This window comes from Euprymna scolopes, chromosome 33 (genome assembly GCF_053919585.1).
Source record: "Euprymna scolopes isolate OS-2025 chromosome 33, ASM5391958v1, whole genome shotgun sequence".
Classification (NCBI taxonomy): Eukaryota; Metazoa; Mollusca; class Cephalopoda; order Sepiida; family Sepiolidae; genus Euprymna; species Euprymna scolopes.
The window spans coordinates 37304706-37327227 of record NC_136514.1 but is presented as its reverse complement, the minus strand read 5'-3'; the positions used below and the strand labels follow the sequence as shown (position 1 = coordinate 37327227).

The 22522-nt window shown below is 29.9% G+C and overlaps 1 protein-coding gene across 1 annotated transcript in view; it reads right to left on the bottom strand.

Annotated features, from left to right (window-relative positions):
• Nucleotides 1-11497: 11497 nt before the first annotated feature.
• Nucleotides 11498-22522, bottom strand: part of LOC145258040 (sodium- and chloride-dependent glycine transporter 2-like) — a 74607-nt gene continuing 63582 nt past the window's right edge. Inside the window, exons 12-15 of the mRNA XM_080115764.1 lie at nucleotides 16933-17032; nucleotides 15505-15605; nucleotides 14305-14475; nucleotides 11498-11951 (exon numbers count right to left, since the gene is read on the bottom strand). Coding sequence (XP_079971890.1) covers nucleotides 11856-11951; nucleotides 14305-14475; nucleotides 15505-15605; nucleotides 16933-17032 — 468 coding nt within the window. The 3' untranslated portion in view covers nucleotides 11498-11855. The remainder of the gene's footprint in view (nucleotides 11952-14304; nucleotides 14476-15504; nucleotides 15606-16932; nucleotides 17033-22522) is intronic.

Genomic DNA, 22522 nt, shown 5'->3' with positions numbered 1-22522 from the left:
TTAAAACAAACTTTTTAATAGACTCAGGTTAACTAATTTGCATATTGTTTTGGAAAATGAACTTTCATTAATTAAATATCCATTTAAAAACATCATCATGGATGACTAGGTTTATTTAACTATTACGCTAAGTTATATTTTTGCATATTGTCTACATTGTGCAGAAAGTTGTTATTGTCTACGCAACTGAAAGGAGCCAGATCAGACACTGAAGGAAGGAGTTAGTGGCAGCGCTATTACAAAAAGTTGGAACAAACACTGCAGGAAAGAGTAAATGCCAGTGATACTGGAAGAAATTAGAACAGTGTTAGTACGGAGCTACTGGGTGGAACTGAAGCAAAGATGGCAGAAAGGAGTTAGTACCGGATCTATTGAAGGTATTTAGAGCAGACACTCCAGGAAAGAGTCAATGCCGGTAATATTGGTAAAAGCTGGATCAAACACTCTAGGAAATAGTGTCGGCACTACTGAAAGGAGCTGGAGCAGACAATACAGGAAGAAGTTTGTGTCGGCGCTACTAGATGGCGCTAGACAGATACTGTAGGAAGGCGTTTGCACCGGCTCTATAGGAAGGAGTTTGTGTTGGTGCTACTAGATGGAGCTAGACAGATACTGCAGGAAGGTGCTTGTACCAGCTCTACAGGAAGGAGTTAGAGCAGACACTGCACAAAGAAATTAGTACCGGCGCCATTGGAACGAGCTAGAGCAGAAACTGCTGGAAGAAATTAGTGTCGGTACTAGAGTTGATACTGCAGAAAGGTGTTTGTGACGGCGCTATTGGATGGATCTGGAACACACAGTACAGAAAGGAGTCAGTCTGTGCTTCTGGGAGGGGTTGGCGCAGAAAACTGTAGCAGAAACAAGCTGCAAATAGGCAGTAATTTCAGTACGCATCTAATAAGAAGAAATTAAGGTTTGTTTGCACTGGAATGTGATAAAGAAACTGTTGCTTTTTGTTGTTTGTTTTAAGAAGGACTATTTGATTACTACTGCTGCTGGATTATTGTCATCATAGTGGATAAAGGGTGCTGTAATGTCTGACAAAGTCCTTAGGGGCGAAGTGTGATCAGTAGTGACGAAGGAGATGACGTCAGGTATAAATGTAGGGGCAAAGTCCCCGAGTTAGACCAGAGGGAGGATCGATACTCCTTTTATCGTGTATTGGTGACTGCTCTTGTTACAACGCTTTTATGAGATCTTATTGGTTATTTTATTTTTGTCTTTTTATTTTACTTGGAAGATCGTCAATTATCAAGTTCCGGAAGCCACTCAAGGATAAGTGTTAGATAAGTGGTGAAACAAAATTAGTCACGGTGGAAACTTGGGTAGGCGAAGATTATCTAAATAGATGAATCAATATGAATTTATTCACATTAGACTTGAAGACGACCATGTTATAGTGAGACAGAAAGCAGACAAACGATATTGTGTTCCACAAACAGACAATTCTAGGGAAGAAATTCTGCTCAGGAATTTTCATTTAGTTTTGGGCACAGATAGGGTGTGAGGAAAGTTGTTGGCAGTTGTTTCAGCTAGGCGAGTATTTATGAATGTTTTCCGAGGTGGGACAAAAGATTAGAGCTCAGTCTAACCATAACAGTATCAATAGATCGCAGCATCTCCTCCATGTGAAAGAGGGAGTAGGGAGGCGAAAAGATCATTCGAAGACGGTTCTTTACTCTGTCAGGCAGGAAAGGTTATTTTGGGGGGCTCTACCCTCAGATGTGACAACAGTACTCCATCTTGGGACGAATTTGATTTTTGTACAGATTTTGAGTGACGATATGCGCAGAAAGGAAAAATTTTTTGATTTCTGCCACACGGTTTAAGGCAATGAAGAGTTAAACATTCGGTTTTATTAGTAGAGTGAAGTAATAAACAGCCTTGCATTATAAGTAGGGCTAGGACAACAGAATATTCTTTCATTGTTTTGACTTTCGAGTGTGTATCCGTTGATATCTTATATATATATATATAAATATATATATATATATACAGCCTTTGAGATTTGAAAAAAAATTCACTCGGCCCCAAATATTTTTACTCGTCCGACTTTATGTCTTTGCTTCAGTCAATAATAGTAAATAATTTACCGTGTGTATAATCTAACAAGAAAATATTTGTTTAACTCTTGTAAATCAACTATTTTATTACTGCAAACATTTCAGTAAATATTCAACAACGTTAAAATACAACACCAGTTTCTTTATATAGCATCATTCATATTATTGTTCCATAGAAATAAGAATCATTTCTTCGGATGTTTGACGGAACGATACGTTTTTTTCCTCTTTCAAATGTTCGTCTTTACTTTTGTAAGCATGAAGTGTATGGACTTGTAGCGTCGAAGAATGATTTTCCAAATGAATTTAAAAATCAGAGAGCTAAATGAAGGCGACATTTTGACTATACGCCGAATGTGTAAATTTGACTCCTTGTTGACCATTAGCGTGACCACTCTTTTTTCAATACGATATTCCAACGGTCTCACAGCTAGAGATGAAATAATTCACAAATGATGAGACATAGGTCATTCTAAGTCACCTCATATTTGAGGGTCGTAAAATAAATGAGTTTTTCCTGTTTCTTTATTTAAAGAAATTTTGTCGACTGGCGGGCGAGTGATTTACGACTTTTAGTCGCCCCAAGAAATTTTCAATCGACTGTAGCGACCGGTCGTGTAAAGTCTCAAAGGCTGTATATATATATATATATATATATATATATATATATATATATATATATATAGTGATGTGGTTTTTGGTTGATTAACTGTGTCTGTGTCGAATATATACTCGAGAATTAAAACAACGAAAAGAATATGCTGTTGTCATAGCCCTAATTGCAAGAGCTACGGTGTTCAACGATTTAACATCGTGTTTATTTAGGTGGGCAGAGTCATAAAACGGGTGTCAGCACAACAAAGCTATCACTGTAAGTGACAACCAGACAACCACCTGCACTCTACTTCTAGTGGTCGCGTACATACATTGTATGAGACGAACAAGCCACTCCTCAACGTGCCTACTGATACATGATACAGTGATATAAAAATGATATCTATTTATTTATTTATTTATTTATTTATTGTTTTTATTTACTTTTTTTCGAAAAATGTTATTTTCGGCGGAAAGGGTTTAAATATTTCTAACTTAAAATATAAAATGTAGACTGACCTTTAAACAGGGGACACATCGCCCAAACTTTAGTGAGTCCATAATTGCAATATTGTGGATATGATAACTCGATAAATATGAACGGAATAGCATCAATGAACAAATCATTGAAATACAGGACCAAGAGAGCACTTGTTGGAAATATTGGACAAAAATATGTGATGATTTAATAGAATGCATAAGGGGCTTAATTGTTTACTCTTCTCCGCTTCGTTAGGACTCGGTTTCCTAAAGCTAGCAACTTTTTAAATGAAAGTGTTAAATCAATAATTTTCAACCAATGAAAATTTTCCCCAAACCTCAAAAAGTAACACCTATATGTGAATTTAGTAAGCCAGTGTGAAATTTTGTAAGACTATAAAACAGTGTTCTACTGTCCTGCTCCCGGTTGAATACAATATGGTAGCCTTCAAGTCCAATGTAAACAAGTTTTTGTTGAGCCATCCGCATAAATAATCAAATTCTACCTAAATTACATCATTAACGATTACTACACTACCAGGTATTTCAGAAATTTCGTGAAAAATATTGAATAATTCCACTCCGTCTTTCTAAGCTTATAACTCCTCGAAAAATGTAATTCAAACCCTATTTTTTTTCAATTAAAGGAGAAAGGGCCGAGGTTTCATTACAAAAAAACAAACAAAAAAAACAACGTGTTTGTTTTTTAAAAAGGTTGTAAACTTCGGACTTTATAGATAAATTTCTAAAAAACACTACTTTTTTTTAGATTTGAATATATTATTTATTGATCTTTTATCTTCAATTTGTGATGTATAACACTTTGGTGAGTAAATTAATTATTTACTTTTTAATTGACATTTCAAAATTGGAGACATGAATTAATTCGACCCCCTGTCTTTACAAGCTTATAACTCCCCGAACAATGTAATTCAAGCCTTAATTTTTTTTTTTTTCAATTAAAGGAGCAAGGACCAAGGTTTCATTAAAAAAAACAAAAGAAAAACAAACAACGTGGTTTTAAAAAAAGGTTTTAAACTTCGGACTTTGCAGGTAAATTTCTAAAAAACACTACTTTTTTCTTTTAAATTTGAATATATTATTTATTGATATTTTATCTTCAATTTGTGATATATAAAACTGTGGTGAGTAAATTAATTATTTACTTTTTAATAGACACTTGAAAATGGGGGGCGTGAATTAAAAAAAAAAGTTTGTCTAAAATATTATATTCAGTTTATTGGAAAGAGCATAAAATTTCACATTGACCCTGAAAATATCGTAAAAATTGAATCAATAGAAAAATTTGGATAGATTTTTTAAGTTTAAAAATTGAAAACTACTGAGCTCGTAAAATTCAATTAATTTCATTACTGTTCTTTAAAAAATAAAAAAAATATTTCTATTACTTTAAAAACAACTTTAATAGTTTATTTTGTAAGTATAATCCATAAAGAAAATAAACAACCCACTTTTAAAAGAGAAATTACTAGTTTTTTTTTAATATTTTATTCGCAGTTTCGTGTTAGGGGTGTCAAAAATTCCTACAAAAATTCTGATATACCTACTACACTACCACCTTACATTCATTATCTCTTATCCTCGAGTGGCTTTCGGGCATTGGTAAGCGATGCTTCCGAAGTAAAAAAAAAAATAATAAATAAAAATAAAAGCCAGTGCGTAATTCGGCAAAACTATAAAACAGTGGATCGATGAACAGAAATTTACAATTCTTCCTGGAGACCGCGACGTCAGCCTTGACTCTCTAACTCCTGTCCCAGAAAACTTTAACGCGGGACGCTGAAATCTGAAAGCCCGATACGTTACGCAGGCATATTCGACTTTCACCTGGCGAATTCCATTTTTTTTTTTTTTAATTTTCACACTTTTGCACCAATTTTTCAGAGCTAAAACTCAAATATAAAGTTTCGCATGAGTTTGAATACCCTATATGTAAAATTTCATGTCTATAGACTAAAAGCGACAGAGGAGTTTGGTAGGTAAAATTGTTTTAACAAATATATATATATGCATATATATGCACACATAAATATATATATACAAAGATGTTTGTGTTTACTATAAGCTTTCTACGCAAATATTACGCAAGTATAAATCATGTAGAATATCTGCATGAATATAATTACATGTAATCGTTAACTAAAGATGGCCATCCCATCCAAAAACCGAAAAAAAAAACCTAACAGAATTTATTAAAATGAAAAACAAACAAACAAACAAAAAAACAGAAAAAGAATATGCAAATTAGCTAAGTCTTTTGCAGGTAAATGCACTTCAACAACCCACATGAAAGAAAGTTGAATATTCTTTTTAAATAAATAGAAAAAAAAGGGGGGGTAATATGAATAACAATACATAAAAAAAATAAATTTATGAGACTATATATTTATAAAGAACAACTCGCTGATTGAATAGGGGAAATAATTCAGAATATTTTCAGTATGAGTGCTGTTGTAGCAGTGTCAGAAATTTCGTGAAAATAGTGAATAATTCCACCCCATCTTTCCAAGCTTATAACTCCTCGAAAAATGTAATTCAAGCCCTAATTTTTTTTTCAATTAAAGGAGTAAGGACCAAGGTTTTATTTAAAAAAAAAACAAAACAAAACAATGTGTTTTTTTTTTTTAAAAAGGTTTTAAACTTCGGACTTTACAGGTAAATTTCTAAAAAACTGATTTTTTTTTTGTTTTAAATTTGAATATATTATTTATTGACCTTTTCTCTTCAATTTGTGATATATAAACCTATTAAACATAAATTAATTATTTACTTTTTAATAGACATTTCAAAATGGGGGGGGGGCGTGAAAATGGGGGGGCGTGAAAATGGGGGGGCGTGAATTTAAAAAAAACGTTTGTCTAAAATATTATATTCGGTTTATTGGAAAGAACATAAAATTTCACATTGACCCTGAAAATATCGTAAAAATAGAATCAATAGAAAAATTTTGATAGATTTTTAAAATTTAAAAATTTAAAAATATTGAGTTTAAAAATTGAAAAATATTGAGTTCGGAAAATTCATTACTGTTTTAAAAAAAAAAATAAAAATATTTTTATTACTTTTAAAACAACTGTAATAGTTTATTTTGGAAGTATAATCCATAAAGAAAATAAATAACCCACTTTTAACAGAGAAATTACGAGATTTTTATATTGTATTCGCAGTTTCGTGTTAGGGGTGTCAAAAATTCCTACAAAAATTCTGATACTGCTAGTGCTGTTGCTGTGGTCTTGGACTGACGTGCATTACAAAATAATCATAATTCTCAACAGTAATATAAATTATGAACAAATCGTTGTCCAGGAATAATAGTTATACGATTTAAAAGGAACCGTGTGTGTATGTTCGTTTCCTAAAGACTCCGAAACGGCTGGGTCGATTTAAATTTTTGGTAAATATCCAGATCCGCTACTACAGAACACCGACCACTCTAATTTGTTTTTTTTTATAGGTAATTGAGTTCACTGACAACGAATCTGATAGTCAAACTTGAGGCAAATTTACCGTTTGCATGGTATTTACCCCTGAACCCACGAACTACTTTCCACCATTTTGCAGCTTCTGTTTACGCTACGCGCATGCACGCTGAAGCATAAACGACGGCTTCACCAAGCAAACTACGTTGGGGAAGGGGATTTTTTCCCCCCGGACATAGAATTTTATAATTTCCAAAAATACATTATAGCACTTTTTGGGTGGACAATTTAAAATTAACTGAAAAAGAAATAAAACAAGAAAAGGAAAGCACTCCAAGTTGGAGTGGGGGGGGGTAATTTATCTGGGTTTTTTTTTATCTGGAACATCGAATTTTCAAATTTTCCAAAAGTAACGCACCGACATTTACCAATTAGAACACCATTTAACATCCGCCCCCCCCCGCTCGTGCCCCCAATGTAAACAGTAAAATCTTCGGAAAATGTTAAATGTTGTTCTAATTGGTAAATGTCGGTGCGTTACTTACGGAAAAATGTTTAACTAAACTGCAAAAGCACCTATTAAGCTACATAAGTTCTATAATTGAATCCCCCTCCCGCAAAATTTTGGTGCTTATGTTTTTGTAAACCACATTAAAAACTACGCGAGACAAAAAAAAAAAGTACCCCAATTTGTTGTACTTTTCTTTAACTGTAAGTCATTAAAAAATGTCAGTCCGTAATTTTTTGATTGGTACGCCATGTGAGAAGGCAGTTTGCTAGGTGAAGCAAGGCGTCGTTCATGCTGCAGAGCGCGCACATAGCGTAAACGGAAGCTGCAAAATGGTGGAAAGTTATTCGTGGGTTCGGGGGTTAATACAATGCAAACTGTAAATTTGCCCCAAGTTTGACTATCAGATTCGTTGTCAGCCACCTCAATTACCTATAAAAAAAAAAAATATGAGTGGTCGGTGTTCTGTAGTAGCGGATCTGGATATTTACAAATTTTTTTTATTCACAAATGTACTTCATATGTCTGGAATGTTCCTAGATATGTTTTGTAACGGAACGCCTCCGATAATTTTCGAGCATCGCTAAGAGGCAAAAACAAACAAACAAGAACAACATTAAATTTACAAACTAACATTACATATCGAAACATTTATTGAATTAAATTAATTTAAACTTATCGTTAAAAAAGAAAATTCGTACATTTCAAAATATACAAAATTGACAGCAAATGTTACCTTATGCCACAACAGAACACCGACCACTCTAATTTGGTTTTTGAGGGTTTGAGAGGTATTCGAGGTCGCTGACAACGAATCTGATAATCAAACCCGCCGCAAATTTACCGTTTGCGTGGTATTAACCACTAGACCATGGGACTATTTTGTGCCATTTCACTGTCTTCGGTAGTGTTTTTCTTACATGATACGTTCGCATGCGAACGGGCGTAGTGAAGTGTCTTTTCATATCACGTAGGAATCTTTCAAATAAGAAGTTTAAAAAAAAATGTAGTTCATTTTCTTCCTTTTTTTTTTTTTTTTTTTCGTCTTACGTAGTTTTTAATGCTTTTTTCACGAGGGGTTTGCAAAAACATAAACACCAAACACATTTTTATGTTTCTCGTTCTTTTTTTTTTTTTTTGAGGGGGGGGGTATTCCATTAACAGGTGCTTCTGCATTTTAATTAACCGTTTTTCCGTAAGTAACTCGCCGACATTTACCATTTCACAAAAATTCTGTTTACATTGTGAAATGGTAAATGTTGACGAGTTACTTACGGCAAAATGGTTAATTAAACTGCAGAAGCACTTGTTAAACTATGCAAGTCCTATAATTGAATACACCCCTCTCCCCCCAAAAAAGACCGAAAAACATAAAATATGTTTGGTTTTTATGTTTTTGTAAACCTGTTGTGAAAACTTTTTTTAGATCAATTAAAAAGCATTAAAACTACGTAAAACAAAATAAATAAATAAACCAATTAAAAAAAAAAACAAAAAAACTTTCTTTGAAATGACCGCATAAAGATTCTGGCATACCAAGATTCATACGCGATGTGATAAAACATCCCACTACTTCCGTTTGCACGCGAACGTATCATGTAAGAAAAACACTACCGAAGGCAGTGAAATGGCACAACATAGTCCCCAGGTTTAGGGGTTAATACCATGCAAACGGTAAATTTGCGGCTGGTTTGATTATCAGATTCGTTGTCAGCGACCTCGAATACCTCTAAAAAACAAATTGTTGTTGCGTAAGATAACATTTGCCAAATTGCCAAATTGACTGTTATATTTAATGTCTATATGAAGATTTTTTCAAAGAAATATATTGTTTTAAAAAAAATCATGCAATAAAAAATTAAACTGTTCTAAATTGTCTGCTATGTTTTATTTAAAAAATTAAATATAACACCTCAAATTGACTGTCTTGATTTATTTTGAATTACTAATTAATAGCATAAAATGTTTGTTTTATGTGGGTACGGGCAAAATGAGTGCCGATGCTCAAAATGTATAAACATTTTGACCCCTCCCTTTACTTAAAAATTCACCAAAAATCAGGAAATTAACAAATTTTAATGAAATGTTCAATATTCATAAAATAATGATCACGGAATATAATGAACTAATTATTTTTTTTTATTTAAATCTGAGTGGAAATGTATTACCTTTATTAATGTTATGGTTTTCTGTAGTAAAAAAAAAAAAAAAAAAATAATTTTTTTTTTGCGTTTTTTTATGAAAATAAAGCACAGCAAATTCTAACAATTAAAAAAAAATTATTTAATGTTTACAGGAACATTACGAAAAAAAGCCCCTAATCCGTATTAATGAATTCGATATAACTGGAAGTAAAATGAATTTCTCGAACTACTGATATTACCATTAAATTAAGCATTGTTTATTTAATATTTTCACACACAAAAAAAAATTATAATAGAAAAATATTTCTACTTTTGTTTTAATTACTTTTTATATGCAAGAATTTAATAATTTCCTGGGTCGCATGAATGTGAAACTTTCAGCGTAACATCATTTTTATATAATCTCGAACAATAATTAAACAAATAATTAATTTAAAAACAGGAACATAAAAAAATAATTAAATTAAAAAAATGATAAAAATTGATACAAACGTTCAGAATAGAAATATACGGATGCACATCTGGCGAAAAAAAAAAAAAGAAGAAATCTGACACCCCTACCTCCATTTACTATCATGACTTCATTTCGAAACAGCGTTTCGATTGGCTATAATTTTGGATTTCCGTATAATCGTGTTTACAAACCTTTATTTGTTGTGTTTTTACGAAAGGCAGAATTACTTGCTTTTTGGGGGCTAATTAAGCTATTTTTTTGTACAAACAAGGTGTTTTTTTTATTTAATTCAAATCCAATCTCTGGTCCCCCCTCGCCAATCTTTCACAAAAAACACCCGTCTAGCTGAATCCACTGTGAAAAATTTCCCCCACTCTATATCTGTGCCTAAATCAAAACGCGGATTCCATGAACAAAGCTTCTTTCTTAGAACTGCACGCCTGTGGAACTCTGTTCCGTCTGTCTGCTTCCCACCGGACTACAACTTGGATGTGTTAAAGTCCAATGTTAACAAATTCCTAATGAACCGCCCCCTTAAGTAAACACTTCATCAAATCTCCACACTAACGTAATGTACTTGCAATAACCCTTATCCCTGAGTGGCTTCCGGGCCTTGATAAGTGGTGATCACTGTAAAAAAAAAAATCTTAGGACTTTACTAATTATGTTTGAAATAGACCCAGTAAGCTAATATTTATGTTTTAAAGGATTTTTACAATGAATTTATTTAACTTCAAAATTCAGCTGAATTGGCTAGCTCGCCGTGAAAACATTTTCCATAACTCTTTTTTTTTTCACATGTACAAATATTTTTTCCTTTATGAAATTAACTTTAGTCTCTAATTTTTCAAATACAATCAAAAAGTAATCGGAAACCTAAAAAAATTATGGTAAATCAACTTTCAAAACTAGGTTCGTCTATCTTTATCCGCCCATTTTTGCCCGTATCTAGTTTTTTTTATCTCTTCTCTTATATATATATATATATATATATATATATATATATATATATATATATATATATATAAAATGAACTCATTTTTCCCGTCTGATTTTGACCTTAATAGGATTAAAAATCAAGATATTTCATGCAAATATAATATGCACAAACGGCAGAACAATATCTGAGGTGTGTTATAGGCTTATTATTTCTCAAATTCCTCGATAATCTTAGATTTCTATACTTTTTCTGCTGAGAAGTCATGGCCAAAATCGGTTAAGATCAATGGAAGTGGTAAAATATTTTCTCTCTAATAAATTCCTCCTCCCCCTGCCACCACTTAACACCGTTTGGGGATCGTTCACAAGGAACAGTTGAGAAGAGAACACCAGTTTGGCTTCGTAGTTCTTTCATGTGAAGTTATTTAAAATCACTAAACTAAGCTGCAGTGCTCTGTGGCGTAGTGGTTAGCGTGCTGGACAATTCACATTATATTTTCACGTTCGCGCCGTCCTACCGTAGTCGTTTTTTTTTTTTTTTCCCTAAACAACTGGAATGGACTTTTCTTGGTGGCCGAACTGTTAACGTTGCAGATGTTTTTTTTTTCACTTTATTTTCCTACTTTTACTCATGACTCCGGGTTTGATCCTTCCTACTTACCTACCATAACATTTTTAAAACTCCCCCCCCCCCGTCCCGGAAACAAACACTCGGGCAACGCCGGGTACCCCCGCTAGTATTAAATAAAAAAAGCTCTTCATATGTAAATAAAAAAAAATGTTAAAAAAGTAATTAAATTCAATAACTGTTCCCATAATGAATGTTTTCCGTTGTATTGATGTAATGAAAACAGGAAGAGAGATTCCGTCTGGTAATCTTTTATTCAATTAAGAATCTTATTACTCGTCTACTTGACAAGCAGAAATGTACATCTTTTATGGCTTGGATTATCAAAGAGGAGATAATCCGTATTTACAAAAATTTATTCGTCAATTTAATGAAAAAACTTGCTGAAAATCATTTAAATACTGGATTGTCTCCCCTGTTTTGGGGTAGAACTGTTTCCAAACTGAAAACAAATAATTATCAGAGGCAATCTAAAGTGCTTACGTGACTAAAAATCTAGCTCTAAATTTGTTCAAATTTATAAGAAAAAAGAAATGTAGAAAGAAACATGTTTTATGCAAACAATACATTGTTTCTTTTCATAAAAAATAAACATTTTTTGTAATTTAACTCATTTCAGTTGTGGTGTCGTCGTGGCATTCTATGTATTTCTTTATTGCAGGACGCCATTCAGGTGTTGGTTTCATGCTGGATTTCAGTCGCTGGAAGAAAGAGAAAAAATAACGATTCCTTTTTACAATTACACCGCTAGAAAAAAAAAACAAAAAAAAAACAGAAACAATAATGAAGATAATACAAATTGCGCACTAAAAATAGAATGTGAGCTTCCCTAAGAATTAAACTACAATACTTGATGATATAATGTGAATGAAGAGAGGCCAGAAATAGAAAAAGAATATGTCTTCTTGCAAAATGTTCGGCACACCTCTACTTGTCCTGTTGTATATTTGTTATATTTGTTAGGACGAATAAGTAAGCATAATGGAGAGATAACAACGAGACGTCTTTAGGGTACAAGAAGCCATTTTTTATGATATGCCAAGGGACGTAACCCGTACAGTTAAAAATGCAAAACAAGATTGGATAATCCATATCTTTGCAGTCCACAAACAAAAAATTTAAAGAAACGTAATATTGACCGTCGCCTTTACCATAGCCCAGTCATCTTAGATCTATTTTTGATTCTTAAGACACAACAAATCTTACTTTGCTGGATGTGAATGAACAGAGGCCAGAATAGGAAATGAAAAATGTCTCTCTGCGCAATGTTTTGCGCATCACATCCGGTTCACAAAAAAAAAAGGTTAAAGAAACGTAGCTTCAAGAACTAATGTTGTAACAAAAGAGTAAAGATTGACAAAGACCTGTCAGGTAATGATGCAGATTTTGTAAATAAATAAAACTCATTTCACAATAAAAATCATTGTACAATAGCTTCGTTTTTAAGGATTCCTCTCTGCTAACTCCCCCACCCCCACCCCGCATACACTAATTAACTCACTCGATCTACACACGACGGAACTATCTCCAACCTTCCTTTTTTCCTCTACCGGACTGATCATCATTTCCATTTTTTTCCCGAGCTACAGTTATTACGTATCGACTATTGATTGGACAAAATCCCCAATCAGCACTTTCTTTCAACCAATCAAAAAAACGCAAGAAATATCCACTCCAGATATTGGCACGTAGTATAAGAACTCAAACACGTTGATTTTATTCCTCTTTTGTGTTTCTATTTGCAAAAACGAAACAAATACAACACGTCAAAATCCGATAAACATCCAATAAGCCAAGTTGCATACACTTAAGGAGAGATTTTCATGGATTATTAAGCACACACAAACACACACACACACACACACACACACACACACACACACACACACACACTGTTAATGGAACGCACATATAAAGTTGTACATATAAACGCACAAACAAAACTACGCAATTGACTATTTTGTAGTTGTCATTGCCAAAATGCTATTTTTTTTTAATAACAAATATTTTTAAAAATGGGGAAAGAAAAAAAAATGCTGGAGAATTCAAGCAAAGTCTCCTGAATAAAGACAAAGTGACAATAAACAAAAGGGAGGAAAATATTAAAAAGGGAGCAAATGAAAGCCACCACGAAAAGTATATTAAATTAGTCAAGTTTTATTTAAATAAATAAATGCTGATACGATATTGACAAATAAAGTGGGAAAATATGCGGTGTCATTTTTAAAATAATCAAACAAAAATAGTCTTACTTAATTTGTAAAACCTGAAAGGAAAGAAGCCTGCGAAAAGAGGTCTTTGTTTCCTTTTTCCAGTCCTTTTCTTGAGAAGCCCTCTCACAATCTTCTAGAACTTTCTGCTTCTAATGTTTTTATTTAATTGGAATTCATTATTGAGATGGGTATTGTTTTATTAAGTTTATTTATTGCGGACCATTATCCTCATCTTTTTCTTCGTTGTTTCACGACGTTTCGGCCAACTATTCCTCTGTGGTAACCGCGACGGATAGGAACTCTGAATCTCCTGACTTCATCCACTGCAATTACTGCCTTCCGTAGTTGTTGTCGGCTCACCACGTTTTTGGCCAAATAAGCCTCTGGGTAGAATTGAAACCGCTATCTTCAGACAATTCTCACCTAGAACTATAGAGATTCAACGTCTCTTATCAACTGCGCCACGGGTCCCGAAGGACGATCAAGGTTGAATTTTTTGGTCTTATAAATTCATGTTTATTTATTTTATTTTCCTTGTGTTGGTGTAATGGTTGACATTACTTGTTTTCCGAGCCGAATAAACATTTTACATTAAGTAAAAATATTAAAAACTTGCCAGCTAGGTAGAAGAATAACTTATCTCGCCTTTGGTAACATTTATCTGTCATATATTTTATTTTATTTGTTTTTACCACATTTTCGAATCTCTGTGGGTTAAACAAAACGAGATAGTGTCAGCTGAAAGGTTTGTGTGAAGCAACGTGTGATGTCACTTAAAAGTGAAATATTTGATATCGGTTATACTGCTGGCTTATTATTCGTCTACAATGGTTTTACTTACCTTTAGGAAAGGGCCTCGCAATGACAATATTTCTTGAAAGGCTGCAATTGGGAAAGTTACGACCGACAGGAGGGCGATAAATGTTCCGACGTAACTGACCCAGACAGGAAACGGCTCCCCTGAGTCATACTTGAGTGGGGACTGATCAACTAAAGTAAGTATCCAAAAGGCCTGTAGAGAAATAAAAGGACTTAAATTTCATATTTGATGATGACGACGACGACGATGACGACGACGATTATGATGATTACGATGATGATAATGATAATGACGATCATGACAACCACCGCGAATACGATGATGATGATGATGATGATGATGATGATGATTTTTTATCTGCTTTACAAATTATTTTAATGCTAGCTGCTACCCACCCGGCCACGCGTTGCCGTGTATGAGTCTGGTTGACGCAACTATTAGATTGATTTATATTGCACACGCACACACGCACACATATATGATGACAATAATAATAATAATAATAATAATAATAATAATAATAATAATAATAATAACAAAAATAATAAAAATAATAATAACAAAGAATACTAAGAAAAAGATTTAGCAAACCTTTAAGTAAAGTGCTTAATAAAATAAAATATTGAGAACATGTTGGTAAATAAGTTATTTATAAAAAAATGCTTATATAAAAAATGCTTATATCAGATAAACACTGCACCTCTTTTGATTTCATTATATATATATATATATATATATATACATATATATATATATATATATATATATATATATATATGTATATATATATATATATATATATGATTGTTGAGCTGGATTAAATCCGACGATATGAAATAAAATGGAGGTGGAAGGACCTGAGTACTCAACGTTTCGCCCGATTTATTCGGGCTTCTTCAAGAGGGATGGTCATTGACGAGAGAGTCGGAGGATTGGGGATATATATACATAAGGAAAACACGCTGCTCTTCCCCATCATTATATATAGCCCCAATCCTCCGACTCTCTCGTCAATGACCATCCCTCTTGAAGAAGCCCGAATAAATCGGGCGAAACATTGAGTATTCAGGTCCTTCCACCTCCATTTTATTTCATATATATATATATATATATATATATATATATATATATATATATATATATATATATAACATATTATATGGAAAATGGATGATACAAATAACCAATAACACAATTAATAGATGGTAAAATTAATCTCACCAATGTAGACAAAGGAGCAACAAATTTGCATAATGGTTTCCAGAAGACATATGGTTTACGGCCTAACATCAATGTTATATCTTCCAAAAATCTTTTAAAACCTAATTCAAAACAAGAGAAAAATTATTGATATCAGAAAATTATAGAAATATTTGACTGATGATCTGAGAGACTGGTCATATTTTATGGGATAAGCTGATATACCTATTTCGGATACAGAGACTATAAATATAGTTGCATTTAACACGTTACTGGGTTAGGGCTTTGTGGCAGCTAATGCTCCAGAAGCATGACGTGTACTTTTGTAATTTACTTTTACTAATACACTTTTTTGTGAATTATATACAGTGTGTGTCGTGATTATTACCGGCCTGCAAGGCTACAACACCGCACGAACGGAATTGAATGCAATAACGGCGATGGCAAATGTAGAAGGACTTTAGAGGGTATTTTTTTTTAACTAGGTACAATGCTAGCAATAGTGATGGCAAATGTCACGATTTTCCTGCCATAGTTCTTATCAAGAAACTATAAATATAATTACATTTAACATTTTTTGAGGATTGAATATATAACAAAGCCGCTGATGCTGGGTGCAGCAGCAGCAACAGCAGCAGCAGCAACAGAAACAGTAGGTGCATCCGTATATAGATATGCAAATAACCAAGCTGGCTCTGCGCGAAGTGACGTCACAGCAGAGACAAAAGGACGTGTGGCTAGAGAAGCAGGGCGTTCAGCAAAACAGATGCCCGGAAAAGTGGTGTTCGAGACATGGCTGGTGTTTTTAATAGCATGTGCTCGAGACACGTGGGTGACGTCACAGCAGAGACAAAAGAACTGTTTAAATATTTAGAAAAGAATGTGTTGTTGGAAATACCAGACATAAAAGCTTTGCTTAAAAAGAAAATGAGCCGAGTTTTTTCTTCCTTTATGGCGATCCCTGGCAGTTATGGTCCCCTAAATAATGACGTGTACTTCTATAGTATACTTTTATTCGGGTTTAACCGGCTTCCTCCGAAGTAGGAAGTTTCAGGGGAGTATGAAATTCGCAAGCTGTCCCCAGTCGCATGTATATCCCTGTCAGGGGAGATAACGACGTTGGGTTTTTGCAATTTCTTGCAGGGAGGTGTCAACGTCCTCCGACATACAGCACCTGGAATTTCCAAATTGGTCACCCATTTTAGTAATGACCAGGCTCAACATTGCTTAACTTTGGTGATCTGTCGGGAACTGGTGTGTCAATGTCATTATGCCGTATATATATTGTTATAAATTACGAAACATAAAACAATTTAAGTAAATACTTTTTTAATAAATAAAATTTTACAAATGCAGAATTATTTAAACAATAAATTACACAATATTAGATTTATAAAAAATCAGGTAAATGATAAATATCTTAAAAGATGAATATGAGAACAATCTTACCATAAATCCAGCAAACGGCAATAGATTCCATGAAGATGATAAACAAAAGTGAAATACTGGAACAATACCAGTCTATAATTTGTACGACATAAACTCCTCCCTACAATATCAAAAAGCAATCATTTATTAACTATACCATTTCAAATAGAGCGAAGAGGAATTGATGTTAAATACAATTTTTAATTCAACAACAACAACAACATTTAAAATAGAATGAACAGAAAATTATTTTAAATAGTATTCAAATAAATCGACAAAGGAGGATATTTCTATTAACATTACAAATAGAACGAAAGTGGAAATTATTTTTAATAAAATTTTACATTAAAAAAAAAAAACGAGAATTATTTGAATTTCCAAATTAACGTAAATAAAATTATTCTGAACAACATTTCAAATAAAACTAAAAAAAATATTTTCATATTCCTAATAGAATATTTTGGCATTCAGTGACATGACGCGAATATGTGTATTTTAGTTTCAAGGACCACCGACAGATGTCACTTGTCAGCCAAAGAACAGGGGTCGATAACTCTTCCTTTTCTAAAAGTGCGTGCAAACTAAAATTATATTTTGCTATATTTTTTATACAATTTTTCTATACAAAATACTTATTCTTAAACCTCTATAAACGTTTCATGTTTTTTTAATTATATTTTGCTACATTTTTTATACAATATTTCTGTAAAAAAAAATAATTCTTAAACCTCTATAAATGTTTCATGGTTTTTAAATTATATTTTGCTACATTTTTATACAATTTTTCCGTACAAAAAATTATTCTTAAAACTCTATAAATATTTCATGTTTGTAAAATTATATTTTGCTACATTTTTTTATACAAACTTTCAGTACAATAAATATTCTAAAACCTCTATAAATGTTTCATGTTTTTTAAATTATATTCTGCTACCTTTTTTATACAATCTTTCTGTACAAAAATATTATTCTTTAACCTTTATAAATGTTTAATGCTTTTTAAATTATATTTTGATACATTTGTATATAATCTTTCTGTACAAAAAATTTATTCTTAAACCTTTATAAATGTTTCATGTTTTTTAAATTATATTTTGCTACATATTTTTATACAATCTTTCTGTACAAAAATTATTCTAAAACCTTTATAAATGTTTCATGCTTTTTAAATTATATTTTGCTACATTTTTTTATACAATCTTTCTGTAAAAAAAATTTATTCTTAAAACTCTATAAATGTTTGATGCATTTTAAATCATATTTTGATACATTTGTATACAATCTTTCAGTACAAAAATTACTATTAAACCTCTATAAATGTTTCATGTTTTTTAATTACATATTGATACATTTTTATACAATATTTCTGTAAACAAAATATTCTTAAAACTCTATAAATGTTTCATGTTTGTTAAATTATATTTTGATACATTTTTTATACAATCTTTCTGCACAAAAAAATTATTCTTAAACCTCTATAAATATTTCATGTTTGTTAAATTATATTTTGATACATTTTTATACAATCTTTCTGTACAAAAATATTATTCTTAAACCTCTATAAATGTTTCATGTTTTTTAAATTATATTTTGATACATTTTTATACAATCTTTCTGTACAAAAAATGTATTCTTAAAACTCTATAAATGTTTCACGTTTGTTAAATTATATTTTGATACATTTTTATAAAATCTTTATGTACAAAAAATATTCTTAAACCTCTATAAATGTTTCTTTTTTTTAATTACATATTGATACATTTTTATACAATCTTTCTGTACAAAAATTATTCTTAAACATTTATAAATGTTTCATGTTTTTTAAATTATATTTTTCTACATTTTTATACAATATTTCTATACACAAAATATTCTTAAACCTCTATAAATGTTTCATGTTTGTTAAATTATATTTTTCTTCATTTTTATACAATCTTTCTGTACAAAAATATTATTCTTAAACCTCTATAAATGTTTCATGTTTTTTAAATTATATTTTGATACATTTTTATACAATCTTTCTGTACAAAAAAAATATTCTTAAAACTCTATAAATGTTTCATGTTTGTTAAATTATATTTTGATACATTTTTTATACAATCTTTCTGTACAAAAAAATTATTCTTAAAACTCTATAAATGTTTCATGCTTTTTAAATTATATTTTGCTACATTTTTTTATACAATCTTTCTGTACAAAATTTATTATTAAACCTCTATAAATGTTTCATTTTTGTTTAATTATATATTGATAAATTTTTATACAATCTTTCCGTACAAAAAATATTCTTGAACCTCTATAAATGTTTCATGTTTTTTAAATTATATTTTGCTACCTTTTTTATACAATCATTCCGTACAATAAAAAATTATTCTTAAAACTCTATAAAAATTCATGTTTTTTAAATTATATTTTTCTACATTTTTATACAATCTTTCCGCACAAAAATATTCTTAAACCTCTATAAATATTTCATGTTTGTTAAATTATATTTTGCTACATTGTTTTATACAATCTTTCTGTAAAAAAATATTCTTAAACCTCTATAAATGTTTCATGCTTTTTAAATTATATTCTTCTACATTTTTATACAATCTTTCTGTATAAAAAATATTCTTAAACCGCTACAAATGTTTCACGTTTTAAAATAATATTTTGATACATTTTTATACAATCTGTCTGTACAAAAAATTAATCTTAAAACTCTATAAATGTTTAATGTTTGTTTAATTATATTTTGCTACATTCTTTATACAATCTTTCTGTACAAAATATATTCTTAAACCTCTATAAATGTTTCATGTTTGTTAAATTATATTTTGCTACATTGTTTTATACAATCTGTCTGTACAAAAATATTCTTAAAACTCTATAAATGTTTCATGTTTGTTAAATTATATTTTGCTACATTTTTATACAATCTTTCTGTACAAAAAATATTCTTAAACCTCTATAAATGTTTCATGTTTGTTAAATTATATTTTGCTACATTTTTATACAATCTTTCTGTACAAAACATATTCTTAAACCTCTATAAATGTTTCATGTTTTTTAAATTATGTTTTGATACAGTGTTATACAATCTTTTTGTACAAAAAATTCTTAAAACTCTATAAATGTTTCAGGTTTGTTAAATTATATTTTGATACATTTTTATACAATCTTTCTGTACAAAAAATATTCTTGAACCTTTATAAATGTTTCATGTTTGTTAAGTTATATTTTGCTACATTTGTATACAATCTTTCTGTACAAAAATTATTCTTAAACCTCTATAAATGTTTCATGCTTTTTAAATTATATTTTGCTACATTTTTTTATACAATCTTTCTGTACAAATAATTTTCTCTTAAAACTCTATAAATGTTTCATGCTTTTTAAATTATATTTTTATACATTTTTATACAATCTTTCTGTACAAAAATTATTATTAAACCTCTATAAATGTTTCATGTTTGTTTAATTATATATTGATAAATTTTTATACAATCTTTCCGTACAAAAAAAATTTTTAAACCTCTATAAATGTTTCATGTTTTTTAAATTATATTTTGCTACCTTTTTTATACAATCATTCCGTACAAAAAAAGTTATTCTTAAAACTCTATAAATGTTTCATGTTTTTTTAATTATATTTTTCTACATGTTTATACAATCTTTCCGCACAAAAATATTCTTAAACCTCTATAAATATTTCATGTTTGTTAAATTATATTTTGCTACATTGTTTTATACAATCTTTCTGTAAAAAAATATTCTTAAACCTCTATAAATGTTTCATGCTTTTTAAATTATATTCTGCTACATTTTTATACACTCTTTCTGTACAAAAAATATTCTTGAACCTCTACAAATGTTTCACGTTTTAAAATAATATTTTAATACATTTTTATACAATCTGTCTGTACAAAAAATATTCTTAAAACTCTATAAATGTTTAATGTTTGTTTAATTATATTTTGCTACATTTTTTATACAATCTTTCTGTACAAAACATATTCTTAAACCTCTATAAATGTTTCATGTTTGTTAAATTATATTTTGCTACATTGTTTTATACAATCTGTCTGTACAAAAATTATTCTTAAAACTCTACAAATGTTTCACGTTTTAAAATAATATTTTAATACATTTTTATACAATCTGTCTGTACAAAAAATATTCTTAAAACTCTATAAATGTTTAATGTTTGTTAAATTATATTTTGCTACATTTTTTATACAATCTTTCTGTACAAAACATATTCTTAAACCTCTATAAATGTTTCATGTTTGTTAAATTATATTTTGCTACATTGTTTTATACAATCTGTCTGTACAAAAAATATTCTTAAAACTCTATAAATGTTTCATGTTTGTTAAATTATATTTTGCTACATTGTTTTATACAATCTTTCTGTAAAAAAATATTCTTAAACCTCTATAAATGTTTCATGCTTTTTAAATTATATTCTTCTACATTTTTATACAATCTTTCTGTATAAAAAATATTCTTAAACCGCTACAAATGTTTCACGTTTTAAAATAATATTTTGATACATTTTTATACAATCTGTCTGTACAAAAAATTAATCTTAAAACTCTATAAATGTTTAATGTTTGTTTAATTATATTTTGCTACATTCTTTATACAATCTTTCTGTACAAAATATATTCTTAAACCTCTATAAATGTTTCATGTTTGTTAAATTATATTTTGCTACATTGTTTTATACAATCTGTCTGTACAAAAATATTCTTAAAACTCTATAAATGTTTCATGTTTGTTAAATTATATTTTGCTACATTTTTATACAATCTTTCTGTACAAAAAATATTCTTAAACCTCTATAAATGTTTCATGTTTGTTAAATTATATTTTGCTACATTTTTATACAATCTTTCTGTACAAAACATATTCTTAAACCTCTATAAATGTTTCATGTTTTTTAAATTATGTTTTGATACAGTGTTATACAATCTTTTTGTACAAAAAATTCTTAAAACTCTATAAATGTTTCAGGTTTGTTAAATTATATTTTGATACATTTTTATACAATCTTTCTGTACAAAAAATATTCTTGAACCTTTATAAATGTTTCATGTTTGTTAAGTTATATTTTGCTACATTTGTATACAATCTTTCTGTACAAAAATTATTCTTAAACCTCTATAAATGTTTCATGCTTTTTAAATTATATTTTGCTACATTTTTTTATACAATCTTTCTGTACAAATAATTTTCTCTTAAAACTCTATAAATGTTTCATGCTTTTTAAATTATATTTTTATACATTTTTATACAATCTTTCTGTACAAAAATTATTATTAAACCTCTATAAATGTTTCATGTTTGTTTAATTATATATTGATAAATTTTTATACAATCTTTCCGTACAAAAAAAATTTTTAAACCTCTATAAATGTTTCATGTTTTTTAAATTATATTTTGCTACCTTTTTTATACAATCATTCCGTACAAAAAAAGTTATTCTTAAAACTCTATAAATGTTTCATGTTTTTTTAATTATATTTTTCTACATGTTTATACAATCTTTCCGCACAAAAATATTCTTAAACCTCTATAAATATTTCATGTTTGTTAAATTATATTTTGCTACATTGTTTTATAC